The 12,052-nt window shown below is 54.9% G+C and overlaps 1 protein-coding gene across 1 annotated transcript in view; it reads left to right on the top strand.

Annotated features, from left to right (window-relative positions):
- Positions 1-12,052, top strand: part of TFCP2L1 (transcription factor CP2-like 1) — a 68,850-nt gene that overhangs the window by 50,417 nt on the left and 6,381 nt on the right. Inside the window, exons 9-15 of the mRNA XM_011983463.1 lie at positions 553-663; positions 3,347-3,438; positions 5,166-5,214; positions 5,299-5,392; positions 7,700-7,790; positions 8,795-8,898; positions 10,986-11,128. Coding sequence (XP_011838853.1) covers positions 553-663; positions 3,347-3,438; positions 5,166-5,214; positions 5,299-5,392; positions 7,700-7,790; positions 8,795-8,898; positions 10,986-11,128 — 684 coding nt within the window. The remainder of the gene's footprint in view (positions 1-552; positions 664-3,346; positions 3,439-5,165; positions 5,215-5,298; positions 5,393-7,699; positions 7,791-8,794; positions 8,899-10,985; positions 11,129-12,052) is intronic.

Raw genomic sequence — 12,052 nt, forward strand, 5'->3', positions numbered from 1 at the left:
AGGGAATAATAGTAGGCGTGAGGCCTACACACCCTTCGAAAGTTGCTCTGGTTTGCAAAGCACCCGCGATTGTCAGGCTCTCTCTCTGGATGGAGACGTTCCCCTGCAGACAGAGTGTAAGCTGGGGCTCAGCAGGTGTCCTGAGCATTGAGGGTAAGGAGGCCTTCAGCTTATGGCCAGGATTTCTCAGGTTGCAAGCACAGACTAAATCCAGACCAGCAGCCTGTACTTCTTCCACTTTCGTCTGCTCTCCCTGGGTAACCCAAGGAATGCACTGGGATTCCTTGTGGGTCCCCAGGGTTCCTTTTCATAAGCGAGTGGCCCTGGGAAACCATCTTTTCCCCTTGAGCAGCAGAGTGCAGGACCCGTGGCAGGTTCCGAGTTCCTCAGATGGGGAAACAGTCAGGGGGAATGGGAGGGGAGATAGGTGCTGTCCTGCCCCTGAGTTCCTGCACCCTGGGGCCCTGGGTGAGGTGGGAAGCAGGAGAGGGCTTGGGAGCTGCTGCCTCTGTCAGTTTGGGACTAATTGGACTCTGTCCTCTGTGCTCGCAGCCGAAGGGAGCCGATCGGAAACAGAAGACTGACCGGGAGAAGATGGAGAAAAGAACTGCCCAAGAGAAGGAGAAATACCAGCCGTCCTATGAAACCACCATCCTCACAGAGGTGAGCCGGCTGGGTGCGGGGACAGAGCCTCAAGGGCCTTCCACCAGGAGCGGGGCTGCTGGCTTAGATTCTTGGAAAATGGCCCATCTTGGCTGAGTGCTTCTGAGAGTGCTTATTCCGCCGTGGTGGGTTCCAGTGTCTGGAGCTCGTGTCCATCTGATAAGACCCAGTGGCCCGGGAGGCATTTCAGAAATAACTTCCAGCTCTGCTCCCTATGAACGCGTTTGTGCTTTCCCAATTTAGGTTCCTTTGTGTTTTTGAGTAGGTAATGTATTCACATAGTTTTAAATTCCAAAGGTACGAGAGAATGTACAACAGAAAATATCCCTCTCAGTGCCATCCCTGCCTCGTGGTGTCTCCCCTCCAGGTCAGAAACCTTGTGCATCTGGCCCAACTTTGTCTGCAGGTGAAGCCAGTGTAGACACATGTTTGCCCCGTGCCTGCATTTATACACCAGCAGTGTACATAGACACACCTTGCTTTTTTCCATTATTAGCTTATCTTGGTGCCTGATCCCTACAGCTTTCTAGTTCCTTACCCAGCTGCGTGGCATCGTGTGTGATGGCCTGTTGGTGGATGCGGGGTCGTTTCTGAGCTCCTGGAGTTTCAGGCAGTGGTGTAGTGAATAACTGCGTGTGAAGGTCTGCACACGGGAAGCAGTCGGCAGGTTTCCTTTCTCAGTGGGATCTCTGGGTTGGAGGGTGTCGGCACTTGTTATTTTGCTGCCTGGTTGTATTTTCTGTTAACCCGGACAGCAATGCCAGCCTGCTCCAGCTCTCCATATGTCCATGGGAACTCCTGAGGAGCTTGCTCTTCCTTTTCCCTTTTTCCTTTTTTTTTGAGACGGAGTCTCACTCTGTTGCCCAGGCTGGAGTGCAGTGGCACAGTCTCGGCTCACTGCAACCTCGGTCTCCTGGGTTCAAGTGATTCTCCTGCCTCAGCCTTCCCCAGTACCTGGGATTACGTGCATGTGCCACCATGCCCAGCTAATTTTTTTGTATTTTTAGTAGAGATAGGGTTTCACCATGTTGGCCAGGCTGGTCTTGAACTCCTAACCTCAAGTGATGTGCCTGCCTTGGCCTCCCAAAGTGCTGGGATTACAGGCGTGAGCCACTGTACCTAACCTCTTCCCTTTCCGAGTTGCAGCTAGTGCCTCCTTTTTCACTGGGAATTTTTGTGTGACTCTTTCCCACTGTGTTCTGCAGTCAGGCTGACTAATTGGTAGTGCTATTTGTTCATTGAGTAATTGGACTTCCTCAGAAGGCCCTCCACGTGGGTAAGGTCCCTGCCAGCCATGGTAGGATTAAGGCTGTTAGGGGTGAGGCTTGGAGCATCTAAGAGAATGGTGGCCCGGTCTTGGCTGACGAGCAGCTGCATGTATATGCGTGTGTGTACATGCAGAAGGATATTTGCAACAAGACAATGTAAAAGCTAATTTTGTGGTCAGACAGATGTGCACTGGCGTTTTATCTGACTGAAGGTCAGTCACCTGCCTCCCCCTCAGCCCACAAAGGAGTGGCAGGATGCAAGGACTGCATTTATGGATTAGAGGCCAGACTAGTTTCTTCCCATACTTGGTTCATGCCTGTGCTGGTGCCACTGCCCAGTGTCCCCACCTCTTGATACCATTCTCTCCCTAACTGAGCCTCAACCTCTCTGCTCCTCTGCTGACTGCCCCTAGGAAGAGAGGTCCTGGTGAGCCGCTTGCCAGGTCTGTCCGAGCCCTTGCCACAGTGCAGTCTAGTTGAAAGCCCACCCTGGGAGGCGCTGGCTGCCTCTTCTACCGGCTGTTCAGCTTTCCTCCTTGGGCTGTAGGATTTAGCACCAACAGATTCGAGCCCACACTCACAACACTTAAATATTTACCAACACTGTAGTTTGGCGGGTGATAGTAAATCTTCAGGAATGCTTCAAATTGGCCCTCTCTGAAGAGGCATCACTGCAGGCAAGGGAAGAGAGGAACTTTTTCTGCTGGATGGACTTTCTCCAGCAGGCAAAACCTGTATATCCTTGCCTTCTTTGGGAGACTCCACATGCATCTGTTTTCGGCTTCCGTAGTAGCGTGTTTTTGAGGGCAAGGATCACATCTTTCGTGTTTGTGGATCTCCCGTAGCCCCTAGCAGAATGCCTCAAATGGAATGAGCACGGTTGAATCTCACCGAGAGGAGCTGCTTTTGGTGATTGCGCAAGGACCTTTGCCCCTGTCGGCAGGTTCTTTTTGCAAATAGCACAGGTTGTAATACTGACTCTTACTGCTTATTTTTTTTGTTTGGAAGTTGCCTGTGGCCCAGCACTCCCTATAACAGACGTTTACACGAATTTGTCTCTCCCGGGAAAAGCTGTTTCTGAGCAACTGGCCGGTTTTGTTTTTTCTCTCTCCTGGACCGACTCAAGAATCCCGTGACTGTGAGGTTTCCTCTCTGGTGTTACTGCTGGGAAGCCCAGAGAGACCCCTTGCGCGCTTCCCTTGCTCGAGGGGTGACTTCTGAACATTTCTGCTGGTTTTCTTCCTGTGGCCCTCGGAACCTGCCTGGCCATGGCTCGTTGTGGGTACTGGGGAAGCGCAGTTTGACAGGTCGGGGTCTCGTGCATTGGTGTCAGTGCGTGCCTGCTGGGGAGGACCTGGGGATCGCGACTCAGCACCTCTCCAGATCCCAGCTCGGCTCTGTGCTCTCTCCTGCAGTGCTCTCCGTGGCCCGACGTGGCCTACCAGGTGAACAGCGCCCCGTCCCCAAGCTACAATGGCTCTCCAAACAGCTTTGGCCTCGGCGAAGGGTACGTCCCACCTTTCTTTCTCTGGGTTTCCTGGAATGAAGACGGGCGTGCTTTCCTTTCTTAGTCTTCCTTTCTGGGTCTCCTCTCCTTTCTGTTTGGATCTCAGAGTAGCTAACTCGTGTTGCAGTCACAACTGTCTTTAGCATTTACACAACTTTTAGTGCTCAGAAACACCCCTGTAAACGCTGTCGGGTGGGGCAGCGGCCCAGAACTTAACCGGGTGAAACCAGGACTGGTTTGAGGGTACATGAGGTCAGCCACCCGAGACAGCCTCTGGTGCCCTCTGGGGCAGAATGGCCCTCCTGACAGTGGAGCCTTAGGGAGCAGCTGTCTGGGGGGCCCTTCCTGGCTCTTTGTCCAGCGTGGTCACTGAGTGTGGGGGTGAGGGGGTCTGGCTAGGGTCCTCTCTGCCTTGGGTTGCAGGCCTTACAACACAGAAGCTGGCTTCATTGCTGTCCCACACAGCTCTGCAGACACACAGGCCACATGGACCCTGAGGACGCTGTGACGGGACAGTGCTGGAGCTGCAGGCAGTTTCCTAACTGTTGGGGGCTGCACGGCACACGGGGCCATGGGTCACCGTGAGGGCTCTGCATGCCCTGTGCTGGCAGCAGGGATGGAGGCGGGAGAGTGCCGGGTGGAGGCTGCCTGTTTCCTGCCTGCAGGTTCGTCAGAGCCCGTGTGTGGCAGACAGAACTTTTCTAATAAGAAAGCGAGATTGTCTGTGAACCTGATTTTACCAAGGAGTCCCCGGGGAAGTGAGGGTAGACACAGAAACAGTGTTATGTTTAGATTCAGGCAGACCTAGTCTTCAATCTTTGCCTTTTGCGGGGTAACTCCCTTAACCTCCCTGAGCCTCAGTTTCTCTACTGCCAAAGGGGGGTAAGAATTCTACACAGGGTCGGGAGGAATGAGTGTACGATGCTCGCACCCCGTAGACACTTGGTGAGAAGTGGCGGCTGTCTTCACTGATGACCGGTCTGGGGATCAGCCCTGCAAGGGTCTCTTTTTCCCATTATGGAGAAATAGGCATAACACAAAATTTACCGTTTTTAAGTGTGCAGTCTGGTGGCATTAAGTCCATTCACACTGTTGTGCAGCCTTCACCGCCATCCACCTGGAGAGTGCTCAGGTCTGTGCCTCCTCCCCAGTCTAGCCCCTGAGGAAGCTTGTGCACCCCCTCTCGGGAGAACAGAACAGTGCTTTTCCTCGTGGATGGATGTCAAGCCGCGGGTGCCTGTTCACTGCAAAATAACTCCCCGTGGGATTCCTGTGCCCTCTCCTCTTACCACCTGGCAGAGGGTTTGGTGGAGGACCCTTGGGTTTGGCGGCAGCCTTCCAGGTGCTGAGGTGCTGGGTGCCCTTGCTCAGCCTGTCCTTCCCTGGGGCTGGGACTTGAATCTCCAAGTTCCAGACCAGCAAGGGTCAGCCCACAGGGGCCTGGGATGTGCTGCTGCTGACTCGGGTAGGGGAGTATCATTGACTGGGGCAGTGTAGCCTATCAGAACTTCCTGTCTACACTGAAAAAGGCTCAGTTGGGGATTTTGAGGGATTGAACGTTGGCTCCTGCTGTGTTTCTGTGACTCAGGAAATTCTTGAGGACTCATTCCACTTAGAACAAATCCTGCACCTAACGGCAAGTGAAAGTGCCAGGCTGGGTGCCGGGATGTTGGCCATGGCCCTGGGAGCCCCCTCCGTCCTCATCACTGGTTCCTTTTCCTTTGCAGCAACACCTCTCCGACCCACCCGGTGGAGGCCCTGCCAGTGGGCAGTGACGTAAGTGTCTGAGCAGGGCTTTCCGGCTGGCGGTCCCTCGTGGGCCCTGAGCCGTCATCTCAAGCCTCTCCCCTCTGCCCACAGCACCTGCTCCCATCAGCCTCGATCCAGGACGCCCAGCAGTGGCTGCACCGCAACAGGTTCTCGCAGTTCTGCCGGCTGTTTGCCAGCTTCTCGGGTGAGCATCTCTGAATTGTCTTTAAAGCCCGTGAGCATCTTGGAAACATGTAGCAAGGCTGGCCACCTTCCGGGACTTGCTCTCGACCCAGGCAGCGCCGTCGTTTTGGCTGGGAGACCCAGGGCGGTGTGGGTTCACTCGCTCATGTGCCCCAGCCCTGGGCCAGGTGCTAGACGTAGGAGATGCTGTCCCCAGAAGGTCCCAGGTGAGCGTGACTTCAGGGGGACCATCTGGGTGACTTGGTCAAGATCCCCTCTCCTGCGGGGGATGGTGGGCTCTGGTCTGCCCGGGAAGAGTTCCCTCAGCCCGGCAGGGTGATGTAAGGCCGGCCCCTTATGCTTTTCCTACCCAAATACTGCTCCTCACACTGGCTCCAGAGCCACGACCTGGGAGATCGAGGTAAAGCCATGGGTGAGACAGAAAGGGGGCTCTTCCTTCTTTAAAAAGCTTCAGAGCCCTTCCTGATGGGCCCTCAGACAGAAGTCCCAAGCTGCGTATTGTGGGGTGCAAAGGTGAACTGAGCAGTGAGCCTTGCCAGCAAGTACAGCTCATCCACAGTGACAGAGTAAAGGCTTGGCCATAGCTAGAGGGGCGGATTCCACAGACATCTGTGGCAGTGGAAGAGAAGTGGCGCCTGCGTACCCTCAGCTCGGCCTTGCTGAGAGCCTGTTGGGGGACGGTCCCTGGGCGGGGAAACACAGTGACTCTGTCCTTGGGAGCTTGTAGCTGTAAGTCAGTACAGATGCATAGACTGCTCATTTCATTGTGGTGCGACCTGTGTGATTGGGGTAGGGGTTCAGAGAGGACCCTGAGCTGGACTGGGTGGAGGAGGGGGAGGAATGCCGGCTGTGGTCTTAAGTAGGGCAGTCAGCCACCTTGTGGGCACCTGCCTTGTGTGGTCACAGAGCAGGGGACCCAGGTGGAGTAGAGTGGCCCAGGGAGGAGATGTCAGAAAGGTACCGAGGGACACGGACAGGATGGGGGCCCTGGAAGAACAGTGGAAGGACTTCGGCTTTTACTCCCAGTGGAAAGGAAGCCATTGTGTCTATAGAATTGTACCTAAAACCGTATCTTATTGTGGTGGGAAGAGAGGGGTGGGAATCGTGGCCTTAGGCAGGCTTTCAGCTGAGGCTGAGATACTCGTACCTTGGAGAGTGTGTGGGACCAGGCTCTCGGGGACCCCCTTGGACTTTGAGGAAGGGGCAGCCCTCACGCTGTGCTCGCTTCTGTCCCCATGAGATAGTCGCCTTCCCGTGTTCCTTCAAATGTGGGCCCGTCCTCACATGCTGCTAGTGGGACCATACATGGATGTAACAGTCTGGGAAACTGCTGGCAGTATCTGCCAGAGCCAAACACACCCTACGGTCCCACAGGCCTCTCCGGGGCTGGACCTGGCAGCCACGCACCTGTGTAATGAACAAAGACATGTATGAGAGCATTCAGAGAGCCTGCTCCTAACAGCCCAGACCAGAATCCCCCACAGCGCCCATCCAAAGTGGGTATGCGAATTGTGGTGTGGACATACAATGATAATAGGTGATAACGGGCACGAACAGTCTGTGACTGCATTCCACACAAATGCACCGTGAAACATGACTTGGAGAGAGGGAAGCCAGACCAGGAGGAGTGCCGACCGTTCAGTCCCACGTACAGAAACTTCAGAGGACGTGCACAACGTGTCTGCACTGTAGCAAGTCAGGATAGTGGCTCCCCTGGGTGGGAGTAGGGGTGGTGGCTGGCACAAGGGGCCTACAGGAGGCTGGTAATGTTCCACTGCTTGCTCTCAGTGCTGGGTCCCAGGCTGTATTCAGATTGTCAGCATCCAGCGAGCCGTATACTTCCATATACAGACAGATGCACACGTGGCCAGTGCCCTGTGCCGATGACATCTGAGCATACAGATTATGTGTCAAAAAAAGAGAGAAGAGGCCAGATGCAGTGGCTCATGCCTCTAATCCCCGTACTTTGAGAGGCTGAGGTGGGTGGACTGTTTGAGCCCAGGAGTTCAAGATCAGCCAGGCTAGGCAATATAGTGACACCTCGTCTCTTTAAAAAAAAAAAAAGAAAGAGAGCAGGGCAGGCGGTGGGGGCCCTTTGGCTTCTGTTGTACTCACTGTTGTGAGCCCTGGCAGTTCCTGGGCTGTGATCTTCTGATGTCGTTGGGCATTTTGCCATTTTCTGTCTGTGAGGTGGTGCATCTGGCTCTTCCCCACCCCTTACCCCCAGTGCTATGGGGTCTGCCGGTGCTTGGGGAACGAGCACTTTCTCTGTGTCCCATGTAACAGGCATCGCCATTTTTCTGCTTAGGTGCTGACTTGCTGAAGATGTCCCGAGATGATTTGGTCCAGATCTGTGGTCCCGCAGATGGAATCCGGCTCTTCAACGCCATCAAAGGCCGGTAGGTGTTGGTTTCTCTGTGAAGCCAGCCAGAGGCTCATGTGGTGGGAAGCTCCTACCTCAGCCTCTTGGACGGCGGGTGGTCTGGCCTGGGGGGACAGGGCTCCTGCAGTGTGGGGTCAAGTGTAGGAGGAAGTGTGGCAAGAGGGGCACAGGCCACAGCAGGGGAGTGAGACACTGCAGTGGGAGATGTGACCAGCTGCCGCAGACCCTGCCTGGAGGTCCCTCCCTCTTCTTGGTTGGACGAGAGCCTTGGCCTCTGGATCTTGGCCTCTGAGCCCCTTGCCCATGTTCTCAGATGCTTGTGTGGTGCTGGGCTCGGAGCTGCTCCCTCCCTGAGGGGAGCTGTGGACTGGGGCCAGTCCGATGGTATCGTGCAGCAGTTTCAGGGCAGACTCCGGAGCAGCGCCATGCTGCACACCCTCCTGCCGTGGCAGAGACGTTCTGCAGCCGTGCTGGCCACGTGTGGCTGTGGAGCACTTGGACCGAGGCTGACGTGATGGACAAAATTTTTATTTAACTTTAGTGAATTTAAGTGTGAATGGACAGCATGGTCTTAGAGTGAGAGCCTGGGTTCGAGTCCCAGATCTGCCTCTTAGGTGCTGTGCAGTAAAGGGAAAGCCATTTGCCCTGCGAGCCTCAGTTTCCTCAACTGTGGAATGACAGCAGTGGTCCTAGCTCCCTCGCAAGTTGTGTGAGGATGAAATGAGTTACGCGTGTTCTGAGAACAATACCTGGTACACAGCAAGCCACGGACAGCGCTTGCTCTCATTGTTGCCTGAAAACGTCTTGTATGTTGAGCTTCGTGGTCTGGGGCAGAGCGCCCCTTGGCAGGCTGCGGGGCCTGGGAGGGTCATTCACCACCCCATGACGGGCCCTCCACGTCACCACCGCTGTCTTTCTTCCTCCCCCAGTTCTGCCCACTATTGTTTCCATCCTGGAATATTCTGAAACAACTGCGCCTGGTCCACCACACCTAGTATTTATTTTCTCTTCTCCTGCCAGGAATGTGAGGCCAAAGATGACCATTTATGTCTGTCAGGAGCTGGAGCAGAATCGAGTGCCCCTGCAGCAGAAGCGGGAGGGCAGTGGAGACAGCAACCTGTGTGGTGAGTTGTGAGGAGCAGAGCTGGGACCCACACATCGGGTCCCGCAGCCTGGCTTTCAAGCCCGCAGTCCGGCCTCTGTTCATTTCCAGTGAATATGCAGGAGAGTCCTGGGCTCCCACGTGCCCACATGTGGAAAGGGCAGCCCAGTGCATGCTCCTTGCATGGTGCATGGTCTGACCTCGTGATAGCCCTGCAGTGTGGGTGCTGCCTCAGTGCACACCCCGAGGCTTGGGAAGGTGTTGGGATTGTCCCAGATCTTGCTTCCAGTGAGTGGCAGTCTGGACTGGAGCCAGGAATGCCCACCCTGGAGCTTTTTGTTTCCTCAAACTGCTCCCCATGCAGCTCCTGATGAGAAGAGGCTCTCTCCAGGACCTAAGAGGCGTGGCCATCTGCCTTTCTGCTCCTATCGAGCACTCCCAGTGGCCATGGGGAAAGGCGTCAGCCTGGGATCCTGCTACTTCTTTTTGCTGGCAGCTTGGTTTGTTTTAGGAGCAAAATTATGGCTGGGTGTGGTGGTTCACACCTATAATTCCAGCACCTGGGGAGATGGGAGGATTGCTTGTGCCCAGGAGTTCAAGGCCAGCCTGAGCAACATACCAAGACCCAGTCTCTAAGTATCGAAAAAGTAGGCCGGGCGCAGCAGCTCACGCCTGTAATCCCAGCACTTCGGGAGACTGAGGCGGGCAGATCACTTGAGGTCAGGAGTTTGAGACCAGCCTGGCCAACATGGTGAAACCCCATCTCTACTGAAAAAAAATACAAAAATTAGCCATGCATGGTCACGCCTGTAATCCCAGCTGAGGCAGGAGAATCACTTGAACCTGGGAGGCGCAGGTCGCAGTGAGCTGAGATCACGCCACTGCACTCCAGCCTGGGTGACAAAGTGAGACTCTGTCTCAGGAAAAAAAAAAAAAAAAAGAAAAGTGCGTACCCCCACACCTGGCTAATTCTTATATGTTTTTGTAGAGATGGAGTCTCATTCTGTTGCCCAGGCTGGTCTTGAACTCTTGGGCTCCAGAGATCCGCCTGCCTTGGCCACCCAGAGTGCTGGGATTGTAGGCATGAGCCACCACGCCCACCTGTGTGTGCTTTTAAAATATTGGGCCTCTGATGAGGTTTATTGGTTTATTGAACCAAGGGTTTCTCAGGTGAGGGAAAGGCTTGGGACTCTTAAATTTAATCCAATTGCATTTGCTTTTGAGGAACTTGAGGTCCCTTGAAGTTGAGTAACCCACCTTGGGTTGCTGGTGGCATTTGCTCCTGCCTGGTTGGTGCGGGCTGTGTCTGTGTCAGTGTCACTGTTTTCTTCCCACTTGCTGACACCGTGGTGCCTTCCTGGTGCCCCCTTCTCTCCTTAGGGTTACTGTATTGAGGCTGAGTATGGTCTGTGTTGCAGGGAGGGAAAAGACGTTCACTCATTGCCCTCCAGCTATCCAAGAACCCTTTAAACAGCAAAGGAGCTGAAAAGAGACAGAATTTGTTCCTTTCTTCTGACGTGGGTTCACATGTGGCTGATATCAGAATTGCCGGATACTCCCTTTAGCCCAGCTGGGTGTCACTGGGCCGGGGATGGGTCTAGGGATCTCTGCATTTCACATAAGCACCCCAAGAGAGACCGAGAGGACTCAAGAGTGGCAGCTTGGCTGGGTGCGGTGTCTCATGCCTGCACTTTGGGAGGCTGAGGCGAGCGGATCACCTGAGGTCAGGAGTTCGAAACCAGCCTGGCCAACATGGTGAAACCCCATTTCTACTAAAAATACAAAAATTAGCCAGGTGTGGTGGTGCACACCTGTAATCCCAGCTACTTGGGAGGCTGAGGTAGGAGAATCACCTGAACCTAGGAGGTAGAGGTTGCAGTGAGCCGAGATCACACCACTGCACTCCAGCTTGGGTGATGGAGCAAGACTCCGTTGCAAAACAAAACAAACAAAACAAAAAGAGTGGCAGTGTGGCCCTGCCCCGCCGCCCTGGGCGTGGTGTTTTGACAAAGGACTTACTGCTTTCTCAGGGCAGGTGGGAGGGCACAGGCAGGCTCATGCTGACGGAATGGCCACTTGGAAAGCAGCACTTGTTCTTCCTTTCCCCAGTGTACCACGCCATCTTCCTGGAAGAGCTGACCACCTTGGAGCTGATTGAGAAGATCGCCAACCTGTACAGCATCTCCCCCCAGCACATCCACCGAGTCTACCGGCAGGGCCCCACGGGCATCCATGTGGTGGTGAGCAATGAGGTGAGGGCTGCTGCCCGGCCTGCCCCGATAACGGGTTCTGGGCCACGGGAGGAGCGTCAGAACCCCTGCCCTGGAAACACACTTGGATTTGGGAGTGACAGACAGGTTCATCTGCATGCCACCTGCAGCTGGGGCTGTCCAGGGCTGCAGTGGAGAGTGTGGAGGCCCCTTCTGGGTCTGAATGGCTGCCGTGTGGAGTAGGCACTCCTTACCCCTCCTGGGCTGGGTGCCCTGTGGGAGCCAGGAGGACAGACTCCACTCTGGCCCAAGGTGCTTACAGTCAGGGCTGTGGAGGTCACGAGAGGGGCGTTCCCCCAGGGTGGGCGACAGGCCCCAGGGAGAGGTGAAATGGACTCGGGGGCTGGTGATGGCAAGGCTGTGGCTTGTGGGAGAGGAGAGCAGAGGCCTCTGCCAAGTGGTGAAGGTGCCACAGCCTTCCCGGGTGGCACAGGGCAGTGCAGAGCACACGCAGCTACTGGCAGAGGGCTCAGGTACTGTGGTCTGCAGGGATCTGATCCCACTCATGGCTAAGAAGGGAGTGTTGAATATGCCTGCCGACAGGGTTAGGCATTCTTTGCATGTTGTAGAACAGAGGCTTTTAAGTTTGTTCTATCCTGTACCCCTTCCACCTAATAACAGGAGTGTATGCTTATTTTAAGTGTATGCATAGTGACTCATGTAATCCTGCCTGCCTCTATATGATGTGGGTGCTATTATTATCCCATTTCACAGATGGGGGACTGAGGCACAGAGGCTGAGTAATTGCCCCAGGTTGCACAGCGGGTAAGGGGTGGAGCTATGGTGGGAACCCAGGGACTGGAGCTGCAGGGCCAAGCTCTGAGCCTGCAAGGTACCTAGCCCCTGCTGAAGTGAAACCTTTATTTATTTATTTTAAAATTTTTGTATTAGGGCTGGGCGCGGTGG

Source organism: Mandrillus leucophaeus, unplaced genomic scaffold (genome assembly GCF_000951045.1).
Source record: "Mandrillus leucophaeus isolate KB7577 unplaced genomic scaffold, Mleu.le_1.0 Scaffold25, whole genome shotgun sequence".
NCBI lineage: Eukaryota > Metazoa > Chordata > Mammalia > Primates > Cercopithecidae > Mandrillus > Mandrillus leucophaeus.